Here is a 22,874-nt window from a genome sequence, read left to right as displayed (position 1 = left end):
TTGCAAAAATTACATGTTGATATTAGCTTTTATTTAATCACATTTTATCAATGATTTTCCATTTTATTTTAAAGATTTTAAACCAGCCCAGTAATACAAATTTGGAACCAAAATGGGGTTTTGTCAAAACCAGGACACGATTATTCATTAAAATCAAAACTAAAACATTGGGTCTACACAAAACTGACAGGCAAAATCGGTACTTGTGTATTATCAGGGCAGACAAGATTTCCATCGTACAACATAGTTTTCGTTGCATCGCATGCGATCCGATTGCATGCGATCGCATTCGATTGGACCCGATTTTTAATTGTACAGGCACCCTGATTGGTGATTAATACTTAAATGCACCCCCATTGTTACAAGCGTGGCGAGCGCAGCGAGCCCCTAGAGGGGACGCGGATTACTACACATGTAATCCGCATCCCATCGCGGGGCGAGCTGTGCTCGCCACGCTTCGGGCTCGGTGGCTCGCTGCGCTCGCCACACTATCTAAAATCAACTCCACGCCGATGTGTATAGTGGGGGTATGCTTACCGCCGCCCCTCACGGGCTCTCTGCGCTCGCCACGCTTCGTGTGGCCATTGATAGTGGGGGTGGCGTTAACAATGGGGGTGCATTTAACATAGTAATCACCCATCAGGGTGTCTGTACAATTTAATATCGCATTGCATGCCATTTCTAATGGTATGCGATATTTAATCGCACAGTGTGGGTCTGTGCGCCTGTAAATTGGGTCCCATCGCATCCCATTGCATACCTTAATTAGTGGTATGCGATGCGATGGGCGCCCTGATAATACAAAAGTACCGCAAAATCTACTGCAGTTTCCTCAAAAATATTATTTAAACTTTGATAATGTCTTTAGAGTCGTTAATTGTGACACGTGCTCAAACAGAATATCTTGTGAGCATTTCTGATTGCCAGAGACAGACAGAACTGAGGATGTGTACAGGACAGTAACAGGTTTACCTCTAGGCATCCAAAGCATCTGCATAGAGCACATCAGTTCCTGAGGGCCCATCAATAGAGATGAATCATGGAGCTGGGCAGAATTTCTGATGAACATTGAGCTCCGCTGGAAAGGCAGAGCATGGGGCTGGTTGTATACTGCTGGCAGCCTATCATTGATTAGAAAGCTACCGGGTTCCAAATGACTTTGCCTGCTAATGCCTAGTGGTGATTTTAAGTACACTAGCACAATTACCCTCGGCCTGCTACTATTGGATTGGAAGGGGGGCAGATTTGGGGGCCATACACTTAGTGGGGGGGTGGCTGGGCAGGGGGCAGCACACAATGAGGAAGGAAAGGGGGCCCCATATTGACGTCTTGCTTAGGAACACATGTGGTCTAAATCTGCCTCTGGCAAAGAGAAACGCAACAAAGTGTACAGAGAGATATGAGGGGAATTTTACTGTATGTCTTTTCATCCATTTTTGCTATTGGTGCCTATGCACAAATGTTCCTGTACAATATGTATAGTACTCGCTTTTTTAGGAATTATGCCCCCACATGCATTGCTGCTTAAGAAATAAGAATATGACCATATAAATGAAATAGCAGGATTTGTATTTTAAAATGTTGTCTTTATTTAAAAATACAAAATTGTTGCACGGAAAACGATATTACATATTTACGTTAAAATTATATATATATATTGTGTAGTACAAGATCGCACTCCATCCACCATAATGCAACTCCTAGGGTGTCATCCAGAATTGGCAAGCAAATTCGTATGTATAGACGAAAAAAAGGACGCACTCTCCAGGTTTTTTAAATGCAAGATAAAATCAGCTGTGTATTTGATAAATCATCAGGAATAAAGTATCATGGTATACTCAATGTTACGTAGCGTTTCAGTCCATCTAGGGACCTTCATCAGGAGCTGATCAACATGGGCATCCAATAATAAGGCACAGCATAGACCACACTGTAGGAACCTGCTGTGTGGTCTATGCTGTGCCTTATTATTGGATGCCCATGTTGATCAGCTCCTGATGAAGGTCCCTAGATGGACTGAAACGCTACGTAACGTTGAGTATACCATGATACTTTATTCCTGATGATTTATCAAATACACAGCTGATTTTATCTTGCATTTAAAAAACCTGGAGAGTGCGTCCTTTTTTTCGTCTCTCTCTCTCTATATATATATATATATATATATATATATATATATATATATATATATGTAGTATAAAATATCGCACCAGCTTCACTTGAGTAAAGATGACCGTGCCAGGTCCAAATAGATATGCTCACAGTTCCCACTAAATGGGATAAACCAGCACCAGTAAAAAATATGCAAAAAAATACATATTTATTGTCCATAGACAGCAAAAAAGACCAATCATGGTCATATCAGAATCAACACCCAACAGGCATAAAACAATTATACTTAGCATTCCAGCATGATAGTAGTATAAGGCAGCGAATCATGATTCAGACTAGTTGGATCCCCATCAATAGATTTCTCCTTTTCTATGAGATATGCTGATACCCAGGGGCTCAGAGCTGTTTTAAATGTATTATCTAACTGTTTATCGTTATATTGACAGCACTATTTTTTGCTTTTGAATTACAATACCATGTTGATTGCATGTATACATTACTACTGTCTCCATGCTTTAGGCAGTATGATTTATTCTTGGTTGAAGTGTTGCTGCATGTTATTTTTTAATTTAACACGCTGTTTTGTTTTTGTTGGCACGGGTCGCCTAGCAACCCTAGCCCTGTTCGTGCACACCGGAGGGCATGAGTCGCTGGGCAGTGACGTCATCGGACCCGGACATGCGGCGGGGAAGCTGGCGGCCACGGTGCTGGTAAAAGGTATTCATGTACACTTGTTTGTTTGCTTCTTTGAGCTTGAAAACAGTCTAATTAAAGGACCGAAATATTGCCCCAAATCTTAGTAAATTTCGCCCATTATATATTTTACACATAGGCGTAGTTCAGATCTCATCACAGGACAAATTTGTTCTTAAAATGGGCAAAACCATGTGCATTACAGGTGGTGCAAATGTAACATGAAGAGTTAGATTTCTGTTAATGCCAGTGACTTTCTGACAGATCCATTGGGAGTAAGACTGCCAAGCCAGGCTGTGATTCACAAAGTGCGTGCTCACAGGAGGATGCCACTCCCTTCCTTTCGGACAGCCCCACCCAGCTTCTATGGGCTGCAGCTAGTTCAGTCCATAGAAGCTACTAATTTGCACATATGCGTCCCATTACAATATGTGTTAGTCCTGGTGAATGACAGATATCCATTGCGCAGGTGTCTGGACACGTCTCCTCTCCTCCTCTTCCAGTCCAGACAAGGCTAGCACCAGCCCTTCCTACAAGTAGGCAGTAGCTGCTGCTAAATTTTTATAGTGTGTGCATCCCCGAGTTTTCACAGAAGAGGAACAAGCAGGTGGCTTGTGTGGGGGGCAATGCAAAACGCTTCATCATGGACACTAGCTTAAGAAGTGCGTTGGGTTTCCGAAGGGTGGCCTACTGTCCTAGGAGTCTAAGATAACCCACAACATTTCCAGAGGAGGTCTCTTGAATTTTCTACAATAGGTCAGTAGAGATATCTGATTCAGGATTATCCGGCATCTGTATAACTAAGCTTGCTTTGTTTTGTATCATCATTCATTGTCCACCTCCAGAAAATGTGTAGCAGTCGATAAAATAGCAGGCTTCCAGCAAAAAGTGATGATAGTCAGCAGTGATAACCCAAGAATTGACCACTTCTAGAACTGACATCTATTGTGCTATTTTGCAGTGACGGTAGTTCTTGATACACAAAACGCGGTACAGCAGTTTGTCCATTTTATACCAAAGTTGTCATTATCTGTGCAGTATGTAATCACTCATCTACGGACTCTTCCTTGTTTGATGCCTTGTTGAAGTTATTTATTCAGTATCAGTATTTAAGACCAGACCCATGATCAATTTCATAGACCAGCTCTTTGGCCTTGTGTTGGAAACGCATTGACCAGTATCTGAAATAACAAAAGAGCTTCATTTAGAAAACGTTCCATGTTCAAACCAATATAAAATCTTAAGCAATGACACACATACTTATATACATACATACATACATACATACTTTATAAGATGGCACACAGACATAAATAATAGATTGTATGGACCTGTGTTTTGGAAGGCATCAGGACAGTAACTGGTACTTATGTAGTATCTGGGCTGCCGATTTTTTGATTGTATGCCTTAAGTTAAGGCATACAATCAGATGCGATGCGATGCGATATCGCATCGCATCGCATACGACCATGCGATGCGATGCGATGACCCGATTTTTCCATAGGATTCAATGTTAAAATGGACTGAGTCCATTTTAACATGGAATTCAATGGGAAAAGGGGTCCTTTTCATACCCCTACTATCCAAGTGGGCATGGAGTTGGATATAAACCTGTGGCGAGCGTAGCGAGCCACCGAGCCCGAAGCGTGGCGAGCGAAGCGAGCCCCGCGAGGGGACGGTATTCTGTGTCCCCTCGCGGGGCTCGCTACGCTCGCCACGCTTCGGGCTCGGTGGCTCGCTACGCTCGCCACAGGTTTATATCCAACTCCATGCCCACTTGGATAGTAGGGGTATGAAAAGGACCCCTTTTCCCATTGAATTCCATGTTAAAATGGACTCAGTCCATTTTAACATTGAATCCTATGGAAAAAACGGGTCCATCGCATCGCATCGCATCGCATCGCATGCGATATGGTCGGGTGCGATGCGATGCGATGGACCCGATTTCAAAATCGGCAGCCCAGTTACTACATAAGTACCCAGTAACTTTGTTATATATTGTCATCATATTGTCATTTTCAGACCAAAACTGTCTATTAGAATGTTGGCATTCAAGGTTCTGCATCAGTTCCCTATTTTATATGCTATTGATAGCTGGGATACTCTGGGGTTTATGTATTAAGTTGGGAGTTCTATTGAATATGGGATGTTGCTATGGGCAACCAATCAGATTATATATTTTATCTTCTAGATGGTGCTAAATAAATAAGAATTAGATTCTGCTTGGTTGCTACTGGCAACTTCCCATCTTCAATAGAACCAAATAAAGTAAATCAACTTCTTAGTCTAAAAAATGATGGAGTTTAACTCTACCTGTAAATGGTTGGAGCAGAAGGTAACAGGTGCCACAAGGGGAGTTTGCCCCGGGTAGAATATATTGACAAATGGACTATTTTTATCTTTAACTGCCAACATGGAAAAATTGACAGAAGCCCCATATGTTAGTTTTCAGACTGTAACGGCAGACATACATGTGACTCGGATAAAAAACAAAGTCTTATAGGGCCTACACACATCCCGATTTTGGCCAGAGATATAGCATGCCAGATTTAGCATAGCAGATTTCCTTTGAGCACAAAATCATCTATATTGCTTAGAACGTGCAAAATGTGTCAACGATATGCCTCAGCGATTCTGCTTAGCGATTTAAGCATGCCAGATTCTTCTTGGGCTCAGGGAGTGTCCAGATGAGCAAAATCGGTGGTCACTTGAGCACAAAAAAAAGACACCACACAAAAGGCGCCCGATATGCAGGGTCTTGCTAAACGATTTTGCTAGATTGATGGGACATGCTCATTCTTCATCTTAATGCGATTTAGACGCGCGGGGCCGCGCATCTATATCGGTTTAGCCCCCATACACACACCGATGTATGCTTAGTTTCTAAGCGACCTTGCTAAATCGCTTAGAAAATGGCACAAAATCGGCATGTGTGTAGGCCCCATTAGAGCATCTTAAGCAGCGTTTCCTGCCACCTGAACTGCTATAGTTAAATGCCTTAGGGATAGGGGCATCTTAACATTTAGGCACACAGTGTAGATACTCAGGGCCCCACAATTCTAGTGGCACTCAAGCAGGGGGTGGTCAGTGGTCACTGCTGCAGCCAGACAGTGAATTGCTGTCAACATGCTGATTGGTATTGGCTGAATCTAGCTACCAATTCACCAATCAGAGTACTGACAGCTATTCACTGTCTATAAGCATGTGGGGAGACGGTGCAGGTCTGCAGGAGGGGCATGTTACTATGTTTTTCATTGGTTCCCTTGAATGGATGAGTAGGGTGTCCAGTGCATTGATTTGTCCAAAGCCTACAGTGCTGTAAGACAGCCCTGTTTAGGGGAGATGAATCTATCAGCTTTTGCTTATCGTTTTATAGAAGGTTCTTTATAAATGCTATCTAGAAGCTAATTGGCTGCAAGAAGCAACTCCTCCAATCTTTACAAGGTTTGATACATTTCCACCATTACAGTGAAAGCTGCCGCTGCCCATTTCATGAGATCTGGGAATGCTCTTCTAAAATAACAGTCCCAAATCTAGGAGGAACCAGGGACTAGAACATGTTATTTCCTTAATGTAGTCTCACTTATCAGTTGGTATTTGGCGTTGTTCTCACACTCACTAGCAAATTGCTAAATAAAGTTAAAAGTTATATATCTAATAAGAATTTAATTTTAACAACAGGTTGAAATTAACATTCTCCACCATTGGTACCAAAGCAGCATTACAGAATTGACACAAGTGTATTTGTAAAAGGCTGTGAATGATGAAATTGGCTTTCTAGACACTCACTTTCTCTTTCTGGCTACCACTATAGTGGCAGCTACACATAGAAAGCATAGCACCATAACAATGATGGCTCCAACAGAGTAGAGCCACATGTCCCTGGGCCTGGAAGGAGGCTCTGCAAGAGAAATACAGTTAGCCAATGGTTAAAATCTGATTCCGTTGTTAGATAGTTTTAAACACCAGCCATATAGGAGCAAGACGTTTACCATTACCATTACCATTCAGTATTGTATTTTATTTTAATGATGGGACAAACATGTTTTAATGTCAAGAGGGATTTTGTTGCACGTTCTTCTATACAGAATGTGTAATGTGTTTAAAGTTCTCCCAGACAAAGGAGACCAACAAGTCCTTTCAGACATTCACAGTGCTGTTGTCAGCTAAGCTGAGGAGATCCCAGCAATGAAATCTCTAGCTTCTGCTGTTTATGCTGCTGTTTTTTGTGTTGCTGGGTGAGGGGTGCTGGGTGAGGACTGATGGTTGGGGAGCTGGGTGAGAGGTTATGGGTGCTGTGCTGGGAGATAGGTGCTGGGTGAGGAGTCCTGAAATGCGGTATCAGGAGAGGACCCTTTGTAAGTAGAGAATGATAACTAGATCAGCAGGCTTCCCCTTTACAAGTTGACTAGAGAACATGTTTTCTTACTGCAAACTGAAGGCTCATTATTTGGGAGGCATTTTACATGCATTCAGCCAATCAGATGCAGCCTTTTGGCATGTGCGCTGAATTTTGGTAAATACTCGCAGTGCAATAAGATACATTTTGCACAAAGAAACAGTTGAAAAATATGTTTACTTCAAACTGACCATGAGACTGTAATTTAGTAGAAATGTAGATAATTCTGTAATATATATTTAGCACAAAATAGATAGCATGAATATTTTAAAGAGCTCTGTACCCATGAATATAACGTGTTCCCAGCAATTTTGATAGTGGCCTGTAAATTAATTCACTGTTTGTACTTTACCTTTATGACATATGTCGGAGCTCCAGTCACCCCAATATCCATCATCTGCACAGTATCTGTTGGTTTTTCCCCGGACACGTAAACAAATATTAGACTTGTTAATGATACATGTGGTTTCTCTCTGCTCTGTGAGGGTCTAGAACAAAGTGAGAAGCGGCGTGAGAGAAAACAACATTAGATAAACTTAAATTACCTAAACAAAATACTGTATAACCAAGACGACGTGAATACTCCAAATACTGAATATGAGCTATACAAACATAGAATATATGAGTGACAGAAGGCATTGAATATGTCTAGTTGGTGAGTGAGCAGACACTGGAAATAAAGTGTAGGTGAAGATGTACTAAGCCTAACCAATCAGCTCCTACCTTTCATTTGTCAAACACAGCCTGTAACATGGCAGTTAGAAGTTGATTGGCTGGTTTAGTACAGATCATCGCTGCCTAGTGTCACGTGGTGATTGGTTCAAACCCATCACCACTTATAAAAACTCATTGAGCAATGATTTTGCAGCAGGTGCAATATTGACGTAACAAACAGGCACGACCGGCCAGGACTGCAGCAATGATGAGTGTGGCTGTTTAGTCAATTGGTTAGGCTTGTTGTAGTTGAAATAGAATTGTGTTTTTGTGTTTAGTATAGCTGGAACATCCCTCTTTTTTCAGCTTTGGCTTTTATGGAAAAGAATGGTTGCAATGACCGTCTCATCATTACATATTGAAGTGCTCTCCCTTCCTATAAATGGGACAGCGTCACTGTATGTTCCTAGGGCATTTTAAAAATACCACTGTCACCGTCTAGAAAATGGCAGTGTCTATTCACTGGAATAGAACGCACCTGTTCATTTTACACAGTTAATCCATGGAGATAAATGAACTAAAATTCAAATCATTGGAAGAAGGAAATACTGAAAAAAACTGTTTTATAGAAAAGTAAGGTCACAGGTCAAAGGAGTTTAAATATAAAATTGTACAGAAATGAGCAATACAAAAAATTCATAAAATCTTCAAATGAAAAATAAAAAGGTTTTAAAATGCAAACTTTACATTCTGGAAGCTGAAAGATTTAACTTAGTGACAGACATAGTGATGCTCTATAATGTACAGACAACTGTTAACTGTCACAGAGATTTCATGTCAGATCTGCTGGTTTAGATGGGAATTTTAAAAGTGTTGCCGCTTGAATAGAAGAATTATCATACAATTGTCAAACAATATAATTCAAAAGGAATAGTTGCTTTGTTTGCTACATAACCTATAGTGGCTCATTTATTAAAATTTGTGTAAATAATTATTAAACCCGCAATGTGATATCATCCATTACATTATTTATTAACAGTTTCTTACATAGCGCACACATATTTTGCAGAGCTTTACAGAGAATATGCATCAGGGACTGTTTGGCAAGACTGTAACAATGATATGCAGTATGAGGACAAATATGTACCTGACAATAATTAATTACAGGTTGTGTATCTGTATATCCGAAAACCGAAATATTCACAAAACTGTAGGAGGGCTGTCCCCCAACATCCATGGCATCCACGCCAGCCATCGTGTTCGTCGTTAGAGGGAAATCCCAAGGATGCATTTGTTGGGTGCATCGGTGACATCATGAAGTCAACCGCGCCATGCATTCTAGGGATCCGACAATACCTCTCAAGGCGAACCCGATGGCCGCCTTGGATGCCGTAGATGTCCAGGGACCGGCAGAGACCAGGTGAGTATTTAAAAAACAAAATATTACAAAATCCAGAATAATCCCTTATCCAAAATGCTTGTGGTCACAAACATTTTGGATAAGGGATACTGAACCTGTAATATACAGACCTAGAACATACAGATGGAGCGGGAGACATCTTTGGCCGGCGCTCGCCAGATCCCTTGCACTGGCGAGCACCGGCGATAGAGACTGAGACGCATGTGCGTCTCACACGCACGTGTGTCCCAGTTTCCCGTTGGCGGGGGGACGGGAACCGCTTCAGGGAGACGGACAGGGTTAGGGGGGGGTGCGGCAAGGCGGCGAGGACCCGGGGCGACCGTCGGTGAGGCTGCGGGGACCCGGGAGGAGCCCTGTTGTAAGGGGACGCAGGCGCATCTCATGCGCGTGCGTCCCCTTATGGTGGCTGGCGGGGGATGGTGGATGGCGACTCTTCCGCCATCCCCTGCAAAGATGTCTCCCACTCCATCTGTATCTTTTATAAAGAACATATTTCATATGGATTAACAATAGAGTTTTAAAATCATGCAGTAGATTTTAAAATGTGTACAATTCTGAAACAAAAAAATATATAATACAAACCTTCCATGTTTCTGCTTGGTCTTTATACTAATTCTCATATTTCAAACAATGTGATTTGATTTTTCCCTTGGGTGGCTTCCAGTGCATGATTAATTCATTATTCAAGGTCTTGTTGATGTTTAGATCTTCGGGAATTCCAGGTTTACCTATTAGATTAATAGGGGAAGAACTTCATGTTAGTCGTTTTGTTTAAACAGCTTAATGTTACTAAAACATTCCATTAGACCACATAAGTCTTGGAATATACACGGAAATTGAATCTAGTCCATGAACACAAATTAAGTACAACACAAAAAAGTTATCATACAAATACATTTATTTAAACTGCCAGGCAAGAATTTGATATTTTGTTTACGGTGTATTTTGAATATGTCACATTTCTATTAAATGTGTAGCAACATACTGTAGCGGGCCATTTCTAGAGGAAAAGAACATTCCTTTGTTGGAGGAATTGATGGAGATAGTTTAATAATTATTTTGTTCTTGCTTTGGCCGATAAATGAGGAAGCAATTATGTAAATGTGCCTTTTGTTTATTGTAAGTGAGTCATTCGCTTTACATACAGATAGTGGTAGATGCTCAAATTAGTTCAGTAAAACTTTTCAGGTGCATGCAAGGGAGGGGTTAATACTTAGTAAGTAACAAGACATTTGGTTCCCCCGGCACACTGAATAGTTTTAGCAACCAATCTTGAACACTACATGATAATAGAATTCAGAGATATTGGTTACATATACCTGCGCAGGTGTATGATATGCCCCCAAGCCGCGTCAAGGCTTCTCTGTATATTGGCTTCCCCCAATATACAGAGAAGCCTTGACGCGGCTTGGGGGCATATCATACACCTGCGCAGGTATATGTAACCAATATCTCTGAATTCTATTATCATGTAGTGTTCAAGATTGGTTGCTAAAACTATTCAGTGTGCCAGGGGAACCAATGTCTTGTTACTTACTGAGTCATTCGCTTTATACTCAGTTACGTTAGAGTCTGAAAATGTAATTGCATTGGATTCTCTCATGTGATTGGGATGGCCAATAAGATGACGTTTTCCAATCTGTACTTGCACTAAATTGGTGAAAAGAACACAGTTAAAACCGGACTGCTCATCTCTTTTATTTAATCACTTTCACTTCTCCTATTCTTTAAGTGGAACAAGTTTAATTCTAATGATGGCAGGAATGTAATAGAGAACCAGAAAGTGGGAGTTCTCATTTATATTATAGTAGAAATCATTTACACAGCAAAACCAAACTTGGCGCTTCAAAGATACGTGAAGTCCCGAAAGCCAGAATCCCAGACTGAATACCCCCCGTTGTCTACTACTATACTGAGATATCTATATATGTATCTTTCTGTGCTTCTAGTTTTGATACGTCGATGACTTACCTAGATTTTGAAGCTGGAAGACAAAGTATGACGGTCTTATCGGATCCATATCAGGAATTCCAGTAACACAAAAAAACAAGTCGGATAAAAGCTGAAACTCATCACTTCCAAAAACACACCCAACATTTATTCCATTTGAATGAAGGTAACTGCCACAAGTCTTTTTCTTAGACATGCCATCCTGCCTAGTAGAGTAAACATTACAGAACAGAACATTATCTATACAATCCACTCCTGCTTAGATTTAATCTTAAATCAATGAAAGGAAATCTGTCTACAAATTTCTTTGTCTGCATCAGTCCCAATGTAATCTCATTTACAAATGCCTGTGTTGTATTACTAATTCCAAGAACACAAAAAGTTAGCCAAGAGTTTCTACAAAATGTAACTGTCAACTGGTAATGTGTTTATCGTTAAAAGTACTTTAGATGAGAATTACACTTAAATTACTATTACATTTAGGACAGTACAAAGAAGCACATTGTTGTTTTCACTAAGAAACCAAGTTGTTTTTCTATGTATCCCTTTTATCTGCATATTGGCTATAACAGATAGGTGTCATATAGGGATATCTGTGTGTTCCTCAAATAAACTGTTATAGGAGCAAAACAGCCTCACTGATTGTGAGTATGGTGCAGGTGCAGATTGGGATGGAAAACCAGCCCAGCTAATTTCTGGAAGCAGTCCTCATAAAGGCGGGGTCTGTTTAGGGGTGGAGGTCTATTGAAGGGTGGCAAAATCACTTCTCATAGAGCTTGATTCTGAGTTGGACACAGTTGCAACTCTTCTTGAGTCTTTTACTGCAGTTGTCATGGGTGGGTTGGGAATTTAAAGTGTCCCTGGAAAATTTCAAAAGTGATCCCCTTACATGCCTACATCGCCAGCCTGCCACCTTCTACCCCCTAACACAATGGCAGCATCATGGTACCCTCTACCACCTATCACACCCACAATACCAGTTGGTCACTCTCTACCTCTCCCAGCCACAGGCAGTACCACAGGTTTGCTGGCCCAACGGGAACCTTCCCTGTGGCTTCTATTGCCAATTCGCCCCTGGTATAGTACACTGGCTATACTAGTGACTAGGCATTGTTTAGCGTGAATACTGGTTGTATTATTACATGTGTTAAAGAAACCTTTCTATGTACTGGCTGCCTCACTGATTGTGAGTATTGTATGCTGACTATACCTGTGAGTAAGCATCATTTCCAGTGAATACGGACTGTATTACACATGATGATGCAAATTGACAATTCAAGAAACCTTTATATGCACTGGTTGCCTCACCTTAGTTTGAGTATGGTACACTATCATCTTTCACTTCGAAGAATTACCAGTCCTTTCATCTTGTATCATTTACATCTATATATACTACATCATGAATTGTTTCCTTTATTTCATTTATGAAAACATATAAAGTGGATTGCCAAAGTTCATTGAACTGTGTAATTTGATATCTGCCATTTGGACTACTACTTTCCTCTGGAATTTTCCATTATTTTGTGTTTGAAACTTGACTAATTGCTGAGTCTTGTTTATTTTTTACATTTTGATGACTCCTTGAATCTCTAAGCCATTGATGCAAGGAGTCTGAAGTAATATTATATTCAACAGATTTCTCACACTCACTGACTGAGAGTCTGGGGGTGCTCATTATACTACTGGAGGCTTGTGTAATTATCAATAATGGGAACTCTACTTGGGCTCTTCATGTCAACCCTGTGTAGTGGGGGATGGATAATCTGTGGCTCATTATGACAAATTTGGATGTTCTTCAAGATACATCTGGGTTGCGTAGTTGGGTAATTCCAGTATAATGGTTAATTACCTGACCCTTGGTAAATGGTATCCTTGGCTTGGCTTTTTTTTTTGGCTCTTTGGCTTGGCATCTTTTTTACTCCAATGGTCCATTTAAATAAATATATTCATAACAACATATTCATAATAAGCCATATCAAATGTTCCCAACAATGCTGACAGTAAAGAAAACCAAACTACTCTATCTTCATAATGTTGAATGAAAACAATCAGTTATGAGGTGAGATCTGTGAGGGTACGTACAGTATATCTGAAAGAAAAAAATCTTTTATATGTGTCTCTTCTCTTACAAGTTACCATAGGTCTTTAAAATCATTATTAGGGTATTGAAGAACTGGAGATGGCAAAATACTTTAAAATTGTATTCTCTCTAGATGGTTTGCAGAAGTGTCCTACACTACACACTTGTGGTCTTTCAGCCTAACACACTGTCAAGCACCAGGGCAGATTGATGAGTTGGTAGGAGGGCACACAACCCATAATTTTTATTAGTATACATATTTTAATTGCAACGCAATACAGCAGTTGTGTTCTGAGCCAAGAACATAACCTCCGTAATGATGGTCATCAATGTTGTAAAGCATCAATGGTTTCCTGCCATTAATGCAAACCACTGATGGTAGCATTAAAGGTTAAACCATCAATTTCCATCTCTAAGTAGAACATATCTGACTGTGGAAGATGTAGCATGATTGGATGTGAACATCCAATCATTAGTTAGCATGCAAACATGGGACACCCAGTTATTGCATGCTAATACGGTATATTATATAGACAAGATCCTTGTATTTAGTGCATTATTTTGTCAAAGCCAGTCCTGCTAGATGGGTTGCTTTGCCAAATATATTCCGAAAACCATAGAATTTTTCACTACATTTTGCATATGCAGGCTGCCCAATTGTAGCTGCTTGCAGTGGACTGCAAAGGACAGAAATGCGGACCGTCTAACTCCTGAAACTAGTGGTAGTAGCAGTCCCAGGGATGCATTGTGGCTGGTGTGCAGGTGATGTCACTGCGCACCCGCACGCCGCTACTGAGGAGCTCAGTCTGCTTCAGTGCTGGTGAGGTCTGTGCGGTGGCAGGAACACGCAGTGTCAGCAGGATGGCCCAGCAGGGGAAGTGGCGGGAGGAGGGAGCAGTGAAGGCATGAGGACTTAATGGGAGCAGTGGTGGCAGGGGGGAGCAGCAGGGATCGGGACAGCCAACTCCCTGCAAGATATAATATATGATGGGAAAATACTTTTTTTTAAATGGCTGATGAGCATTGGGAGGGGAAGGGGGAGGGGGTCTCTTCAAAGTAGTACTGTAGTTCATCTCAGGTGAATAGGATGGAAGTTTGTCTATTTGTAAGTTTTTGTCATACTGTGAATTTTGGCTCATACTGCTGTGCATAATGTGGATTTGGAATCATACCCTGTGGCATACTTTGAATTTGGCTCATATTTGGGGCATAATGTGAATTTTGGCTCAAACTGTGTGGCACAATGTGAATTTTATTTATCAACATTTTCTTATATAGCGCTGCATATTCGCTTTACAAGTTTTAGCACCAAAATAAAAAATTGTTAATAACAACATTACAGATATTTGATTTCGTAGACCTCCATCAATATAATTAGACAGATCCGGACTCCATTAAAATTGACTTGCCTACCCCTGTTATAGACCCTCTTTAAAGCCCAGCTCATTGTCTCCAGGCTTAAATCTCTATGGGCCTTATTCTGGTCGATGTGTAAATTTCCGAATTCTTTCGGATGGCGGTTTTTAGCCGTCTGCGCATGCGTAGGCAAAGCTATGCGCATGTGCCGTACAGAAAAGTGCACCGCATTCACTCGGAAATATGGGCGTAATATGGGCGTCATTCATAAGTACACAGGGGCGTAGTTTCAAAGTGGGCTAAACTGGGCGTAAACATGGGCGTACACGAGGGAGTGCACTAATTCTGGTAGGCGTGCATTCGGACAGAACATCGACTGCAAACGAACCAAAAGGCAGAAAATATGCGGTCTCCATAAGCAAGTATTGCTTTGCGGACACCACTCGGTCATGCGCTAGGCATTCGGAACGCCCAATTATTACGGCCGCACCTGAACCAATGTCAGCTGTACACAATGCAATACACTCCTCTACTCATTACTCATTAATTACACTCTTGTCATTGCTTCAATTGGAACCATTGCAGCTTAAATGGGCCATTACAAAACACACAAATCTATGCTGAAAGCACGGCTGCCTTTTTTACACACATTTACACTGCAAGCAATGGATAGAACTTGCTATCACTAATATAAATATACATGTCACTTTTACATTCACCAATACCAGCACACATTTGGGGATAAAAAGAAAAAATTATTACAGTGGGTCATGTGACCAATTTGTGAGTTCAGATAATAGTGGTGAGTTTTGCGATAATACACCGCATCGGTGCGTATGGGAAGGTTCCCGTCCGTTCTGACGCAGTAAGACTGTGCAGACGCTGTAAGACCGTGCAGAATATGTGTGTGTCCACCGCACACGCAAGGTTTGGATGTTGTCCGTAAACATGACCTCTTCTTAAAGTGTGAGTCCGTCCGAATGCGGAGGACCGGTGGGCGTTTCTTCGTACGATGTCCGCACAGCGTGGCGTGTGGACCGCTCCGAAAGAATTCGGAAATTTACACACCAACCAGAATAACCTCCTATATGATCAGCCAACAGGGCAGATGCCTAAAGCACAGAGTACACAGTATAAAGCACCAATGAGATGAAAAATCATATTAGGCTTTAGCCATTGACATTGAACATACATACTAGTACTGTAATTCATAGTTGCTGTTGTTTCCAAGTGCTCCAGCGCTCCACTTACATGTCAGGATCTCAAATTTGGAGTTAATACACTGAAAGTCTTTAATTTTAGATTCCCGTGTGCCTGCATATATGAATAAACATGAGTCATACTGTGAGTTTATCAGTTTAAAAGGACCACAGAATTTTAAGAATACATTAGACCACTTTACACCAGGGTTGCCGACTTTAAAAAATCCTCTCCGGGAGAAGCCCGGAGAGGAATCTTGCATTACGCGTTTTTGGGGCGGGGCTTAACTGTGACGTCATTAAGCCCAGCCCCCATTATGGCAAACAGCCGAAATAACTGTTATCCATGGAGGGGGCGGGGCTCAAATGACACGATTGTGCCGTTTTAGCTCCGCCCCCTCCCCTGAGACCTGCGGATTGCGGCATATAAATGCCGCGATCGGGGGGCTCAGTGGGGGTCCCCCTGATTCCGGGAGGGTTGCCCACCCTTCCGGGGGCCGGGAGGAAGGACCCGATTTTCGGGAGACTCCCGCAAATTCCGGGAGGGTCGGCAATCCTGCTTTACACTCTCATTCTGCTGTACTTCTATGAGTAAAGTGTTAGCTCCTAGCTCCATTACTCGTGCCTGAAGCGACTACCACATCTTTACAACAGTGTGTAAATGACGCTTGGCACAACAACTTGGATGTAATGGACTGCAAGGATTTGTGGATGGTGTTTTTCAGACAATGTGGCTATTAAGAGTTGCAAACATGTTATTATTTGCCTGTTCTGTGATGGATCTCTTTCATTAAGGTTTGTGTTGATAATCACATGTTTGCCTGGATGTTGTCCTGTATATCTTGTTGGCTGGGCAGTAGAGAGCCTGGCCAGGCCCAGGTACTATTCAGCGGGCATAGCCTAATCATGGGGGCATGGTCATGCACCCTTAGGATAAAATACAAAACAAATAGCACCTCCCTGGCCACACTGCAGTCCAACACACAGCAGCATGTGCGAGGTTTAGAAGTGCTAATGCAGCTGCTGCTGCCTGGTTACAGGGGCCCCACCAGACCCCTCAATCAGAGTAGTACCAATCCCCCCCTCTCTCTTGGCTTCACTGCTTGTCAACATTCATAATAATAATAAGTCAGCATGAAGATATCCATATGGTCAACATATCAACATGTTGACATACCAATGTTAACGCTGATAAAATGTCGACATGGTGACATTGTCAATAAGCAGTTTTTAGCTTAATGCTAACTTTATTATTTTCAGTATGTCAACATGGTATACAGTATGTTGACATTTTCTCCCTGCAGACATCTTGCAGATATTGATACTGTATGTTACATTTTAACCACGCTGACATTCTGGTCCCATCATTCTGTTAACATAGTGAATGCATCCCCATAGATATGCCTAGCTCATCATACAGAAGAGCAGGATTGACAGTATTTCAATTTGTCCCCAGAAGGTCAATTTGCACAAGGTTGGCATGGGGGGGGGGGGGGGGGGGACGACACAAATGGTCGACACATAAAATGGTCAACATGAGTTTTCACATTTCTAAAGTTTCAATTTTAAGATCTGAGCACATGGACCCCCAATTATTGTACTGCACACCCTTTGCTTGCCTTGCTATTGGCCAAGGGTCTTGCTCCACTACTGCTGTACTCTGCACACTTTATTATTCCCAATCGTTGTCCACATATATGATAGAGGCCCAGATGTCTCAAGCTTCAAAACGTGATAAAATTGAAAGTGATAAACAACCAGCTAATTGGCTCCCGAATGCCATTTCACAGACTGGGTTCGGAAAATCTCAACATCTGATTGGCTGAATGTTTATCACTCTCCATTTTATCACTTTTGAAGCTTGATACATCTGTCCCATAGTGTGTAAAAGTCAAAGAAATGTAGGATTAGTAGTCTCCGTGTCTTCTTACCTTGTACAGGCAGTAACGTGTCATTTCTCTCCACCCATTCACTAAATACTTCTATTCCTTCTGTACATTTTCCTTTCAAATATGTTCTTAATTTTAGGACTATATTTTCCCCAAGATTGAATGCGGCTCTGTGTGTTTGTTTCATTGTCCTAATTGCCTTTTTAAAATAAAATATAGATACATTAGTAATTGTCCACTGTGAATGTTAGTAAGCCATTTATTCACATGTAGAGTAAGATACATTTTTTGCAGTACGGATAATGAAAATGCAGCTACAGTACCTACAGTATTTGTCCCTGTCCCTTAAAAACTGTCCACAAAATGACAGATGATTGTGGGCGATTTAGAGCAGATTTGCAAAGGAAAAATCTTTCTTAAATGGGCAACACAATGTGCACTGCAGGTGGGGCAGATGTAACATGTTCAGAGACAGTTAAACTGAGTACACACCTAAAGATTCATCTGCCCATTCTGTCTGGTGAGAACATGAAAACTGGTAATGGATGGAAGCATAGGACAATCAACCATTTGCTCCCACATGCTGGAAATCAAATTGGCCCCACCTCTATTTTTGGACTCTCATATTTGGCACACTGAAATGTCCCTCCTCCGCTGCCACCGATGGTGGGAGGTATACTCCTATACATTACCAGATTTTTGCTCCCACCAGAGAGATAAATCCTTTCAGTTTGCACCCAACTTTAGATTAGAGTTTGTTTCTGTGCAGGGTAAATATTGTCTGCTTTATTTTTACGCTGCAATTGAAATTTCAGTTTGAACACACTTCACCCAAATCTAGTTCTCTCTGCACATGTTACATCTGCCCATCTGCAGTGCAACATGGTTTTGTCTGTTAGAGAAAGATGTTGCATTTGTAATCAACTCTGAATCAGCCACAAAGTCCTTTGATTTAGTTTAGAGAAAACAATCACTGACAATTTGCCACACTCTATACCTTTTCTTAATCTCTTCTTCAGATCCTTTTAAATAGCGTTGATTTACCGCTTACTACACCTCAGCAAATGTGTAGAACCTCTACAGTAGTTTCCTAAACAAATGAGCATACCATGTGCATCAGGGTTGCCGACTTTCTTATTCTCCTCTCTGGGAGAAGCCCGGAGAGGAGAGATTCATTAGCCGGTCAGGGGGCGGGGATTAAGCGTGACATCACTAAGCACCGCCCCATGCTGGTAAACCAGCGAATTCAGGGATCTCCGTGGAGGGGGTGGGGCTAAAATGACGCAATTGTGTCATTTTAGCTCCGCCCCCTCCTCTGAGACCCGAGGATTGCGGCATTTTAATGCCGCGATCCGGGGGTCAGCGGGGGTCCCCCCTGAATCCGGGAGGGTTGCCCACCCTTCCGGGGGGGGCGGGAGGGGGACCCGATTTCCGGGAGAAATTCCGGGAGGGTCGGCAACCCTGATGTGCATACTATATTCCATGGGGGTGATTCAGGTTGGTTTGCAAAAGCATGGACACAACCATGGGCACTGCAGGTGGGGCTGATGTAACATGTGCAGGTAGAGTTAGATTTGGGTGAGTTATTTTGTTTCTGTGCAGAGTACATACCAGCTGCTTTATTCTTACAGTGCCATTTAGATTTCAGTTTGAACACACCCCACCCAAATCTAACTCTCTCTGCACACGTTACATCTGCACCACCTGCAGTGCACGTGGTTTTGCCCATTAGAGAGATATTTTGCTTTTGTGAGCCAAACTGAATTAGACCCTGTATGCAGTCCTCTTGCATATGGTGTACAGTATTATATGCAATCATAGCCAAGCCATGCAATCTTCCGGCTCCGATGCGATGCTCCCTGGACTGTGACCTGAGCACATTTTGACACTTTTCATCAAATTTCTCGATGGAATAAGATGAAAAGTGACCAAATCACCGTGGATCATCCTAGTGTATGGGCACCTTTAGAATAAACATGCAAAGTATAGTGAAATAACATTACTAGTTATGGAAATTAACATTACTCTATGTATTTCTTATTGGTACAATAGCTTACCCTCCATCTTTTCTCATTACTGTCATAGTAATGTAATTCATAGTGCACAGTGCACTGACTTATATTAGTCATAGATACCGATGGCCGCCAGCTTATGTCCAGCAGCCCCAAATACCCCAGATCATCAATCTGTAAATGGGAAGGGGGAGCAACTGAAAGCAAGAGCAAGTACAACATAAAAATGTTATTATTCATAACATTTAGTCATTATTTACTTTTATTAAGGTTACTTTTACATTAATATTGTGGAATTGTTTATTTTACAGAAAAGTCACCACTTGAAGAAGGTGTATATCAGGCATGTCCAACGTTGGCCCTCCACATGTTTTGAAACTACACAGCCCAGCATGCTTTGCAATAGTTTTAGCATTCTTTAATAGCAAAACTGTGGCAAAGCATGATGGGATGTGTAGTTTCACAACATCTGGAGGGCAACGTTGGACATGCCTGGTGTATATGAAAGCTGAATCCACCAGATTGCAAAAACAGACCAGTGAGCCCATGAGACTAAACAGTCTTCTGCCAACAGTCATAGTAAAGGCCAGGAAGAAGTAAAATAGTAATAGACTTAGGGCAGTGCCATCTTTCCCATTGGGCTTAATGGGCGGTTGCTCCCAACTTGGTGATAGACTACCCAAAACTGTGTCTATGGACCTTGGAAACCGGAGATATCTGACTTCAAAGCAGTGGTCCCCATCCAAGCCTGTTAATTGCTGTTCCCAGTCAGATATTTCAGGTTCTGTCTGACGTAGAGTTTTTCTGAGGACATATTCCAAAATCTGTGACTAACCCCCTTTGAAAAACATTAGAAGCTTGTCTCTACTGTTCCCAGAACCAGAGATATCAACCTTCAAGCAGCTGGTTACTGCTCCAGCTCCACACACCTGGTATGTAGTTTTATATACTCCTTGGCAGATTACTCTGCCTCCTGAACTCTGATCCCCTCGTCCCCAGTAGCATTTGGTAGGTGGGATTTAGTTTTTAATTCCATTAAAATCTAAGAAATCTATTTCCGGGAACTGGAGATATCTGCAGTCAAGCAAGTTGTCCTCCCACCAGAAAATTATGAATAATAAGCCCACTCCACTATACACCCCTCCTCTGCATAATAAACATCCCCTACCACCCTGGAAGTTATGTATCAGGGCCCCTTCATTCAGCCCAATTCCCCCTTCTCCCACCTCATCTCCCACCATCTGTGCAGTAAAGGGGTAATTAGTGGAAATTACTGATTCAGGCCCTACATGCTGAGCGGTTGATATAATACCCCCTACCACCCGTGGGACATCAAAACATATACTGGGTCACCTAAGTGTCCATCTCCGTACTTTGCTCCGCCCCTCTGGAAACCCCCTTCTGAAAATCCTGCGTTTGCCCCTGCTGCTAAGGACATGATATGTAACTGGCACTACTGGGGACATCTGTAACAGCACTACTGAGGACATGATATGTAACTGGCACTACTGGGGACATCTGTAACAGCACTACTGAGGACATGATATGTAACTGGCACTACTGGGGACATCTGTAACAGCACTACTGAGGACATGATATGTAACTGGCACTACTGGGGACATCTGTAACAGCACTACTGAGGACATGATATGTAACTGGCACTACTGGGGACATCTGTAACAGCACTGCTGAAGACATGATATGTAACTGGCACTACTGGGGACATCTGTAACAGCACTGCTGAGGACATGATATGTAACTGGCACTACTGGGGACATCTGTAACAGCACTACTGAGGACATGATATGTAACTGGCACTACTGGGGACATCTGTAACAGCACTACTGTAACTGGTCAAAAAAATCTGTGTACATTTCATGTATTTGATGTGTTTGTACAACATAAATGCAAGATACTGTACCTCAAGATACATCATTGAAATATAAAAATATTCTGAAATACGGAATAATCAGGGAACGCTTGAAAGTAACGCTTTATTTTACCTCTGGACCGGTACATCCTAAAAAGGCACATCTTGGAGAAGTTGGACCCTGGACTGTGGCTCTCTGTTCCGGATCGGGGAACCCAGACTAGAGGACTCTTGTGACATCACCTACATGCTACTTTGCCTTATGGAGTACTTGTCTCCTGCTTTTATATGAGTCACTTTATTGTAAGTGCATCTCACAGTCAGAGCCGAATTTCCCATTAGGCACGTGAGGCACCGGCCTAGGGGCGGCACATGTTTGGGAGCAGCACTTGGATGCCTGTGATAGTACTGTCGGCCCAAAATGTACCAATAACTGCAAAATATCCACTGTACTGTACTATATTCCATCTTAAATAGAGTGTAAATGGATAGGACATGCAGATACTGCCCCTATAAACTGTCCTACTTAGTAAACATTATTGTTGTGCCTAGGGGCACCCTCATCCCTAAATCCGCCCCTGCTCACAGTATCTATTACATTTATTTTAACTTTATTGATCTGCACTATGTCCTTTTCTATTGTGTCTCCCCTGCTCATCCAATAGGGCAGAAAAAAGGACCCATTGTGTCAAATTATATGACCATCCAGCTGTCGACCAGAATCAAGCTGATTTTGGTTTGGTATAACTGTTAGAGGTTTAATTAATCTCTAATATAGCTACCTTTGAGCGCTATCTATCATATTCACAAATATTCCTATTTGGTGGAAATATAGGTAATTCAGTTTTGGAAATATTGAGTTTGAGGTGGCGAGAAGACATCCAGGATGATATGGCAGAGAGGCATTCTGACACTCGGCTCAAGACCACTGGTGACAACCCGCCCCTCCCCCATGCTGCTGTTACCTCCGAGTCCTGCCGCATCTGTCCGGCTGCTGCCTCCTCTAGCAACCTTAAAAACGGTCTGCTGTATGGGGGCAGCCATTTTCCAAGTGTCACTTCTCATTAGCAGAAGTAGCCGGGAGAGCCGGGACCCGGCACAGACAGAAGCGCCAACGGCAGAGGCGGAAGTGGCGTAACTATAATCCCACAGCCCCCCGGCACGCACACCCTCTCAGCGCATCCCCGCCACCGCAGGGGCTGCGGACTATAGTTACGCCACTGCAAGAGATGAGGTATAG

General features: G+C 42.1%; 1 protein-coding gene across 1 annotated transcript; it reads right to left on the bottom strand.

The window, feature by feature from the left end:
* Nucleotides 1–6,594: 6,594 nt before the first annotated feature.
* LOC146035902 (interleukin-13 receptor subunit alpha-2-like) lies at nucleotides 6,595–20,089 on the bottom strand. Its single transcript, XM_083159605.1, is given in 7 exon segments — nucleotides 6,595–6,706; nucleotides 7,557–7,692; nucleotides 9,861–10,006; nucleotides 11,250–11,434; nucleotides 15,861–15,978; nucleotides 17,795–17,951; nucleotides 19,810–20,089. Coding segments are annotated over 5 exon segments (774 nt in total). The 5' UTR covers nucleotides 20,005–20,089; the 3' UTR covers nucleotides 6,595–6,706; nucleotides 7,557–7,692; nucleotides 9,861–9,887.
* Nucleotides 20,090–22,874: the final 2,785 nt, after the last annotated feature.

This window comes from Crinia signifera, chromosome 9, assembly GCF_055691185.1.
Source record: "Crinia signifera chromosome 9, ASM5569118v1, whole genome shotgun sequence".
NCBI lineage: Eukaryota > Metazoa > Chordata > Amphibia > Anura > Myobatrachidae > Crinia > Crinia signifera.
Note: the sequence above shows the minus strand (reverse complement) of the source record. Positions and strands in the feature narration are given on the sequence as shown.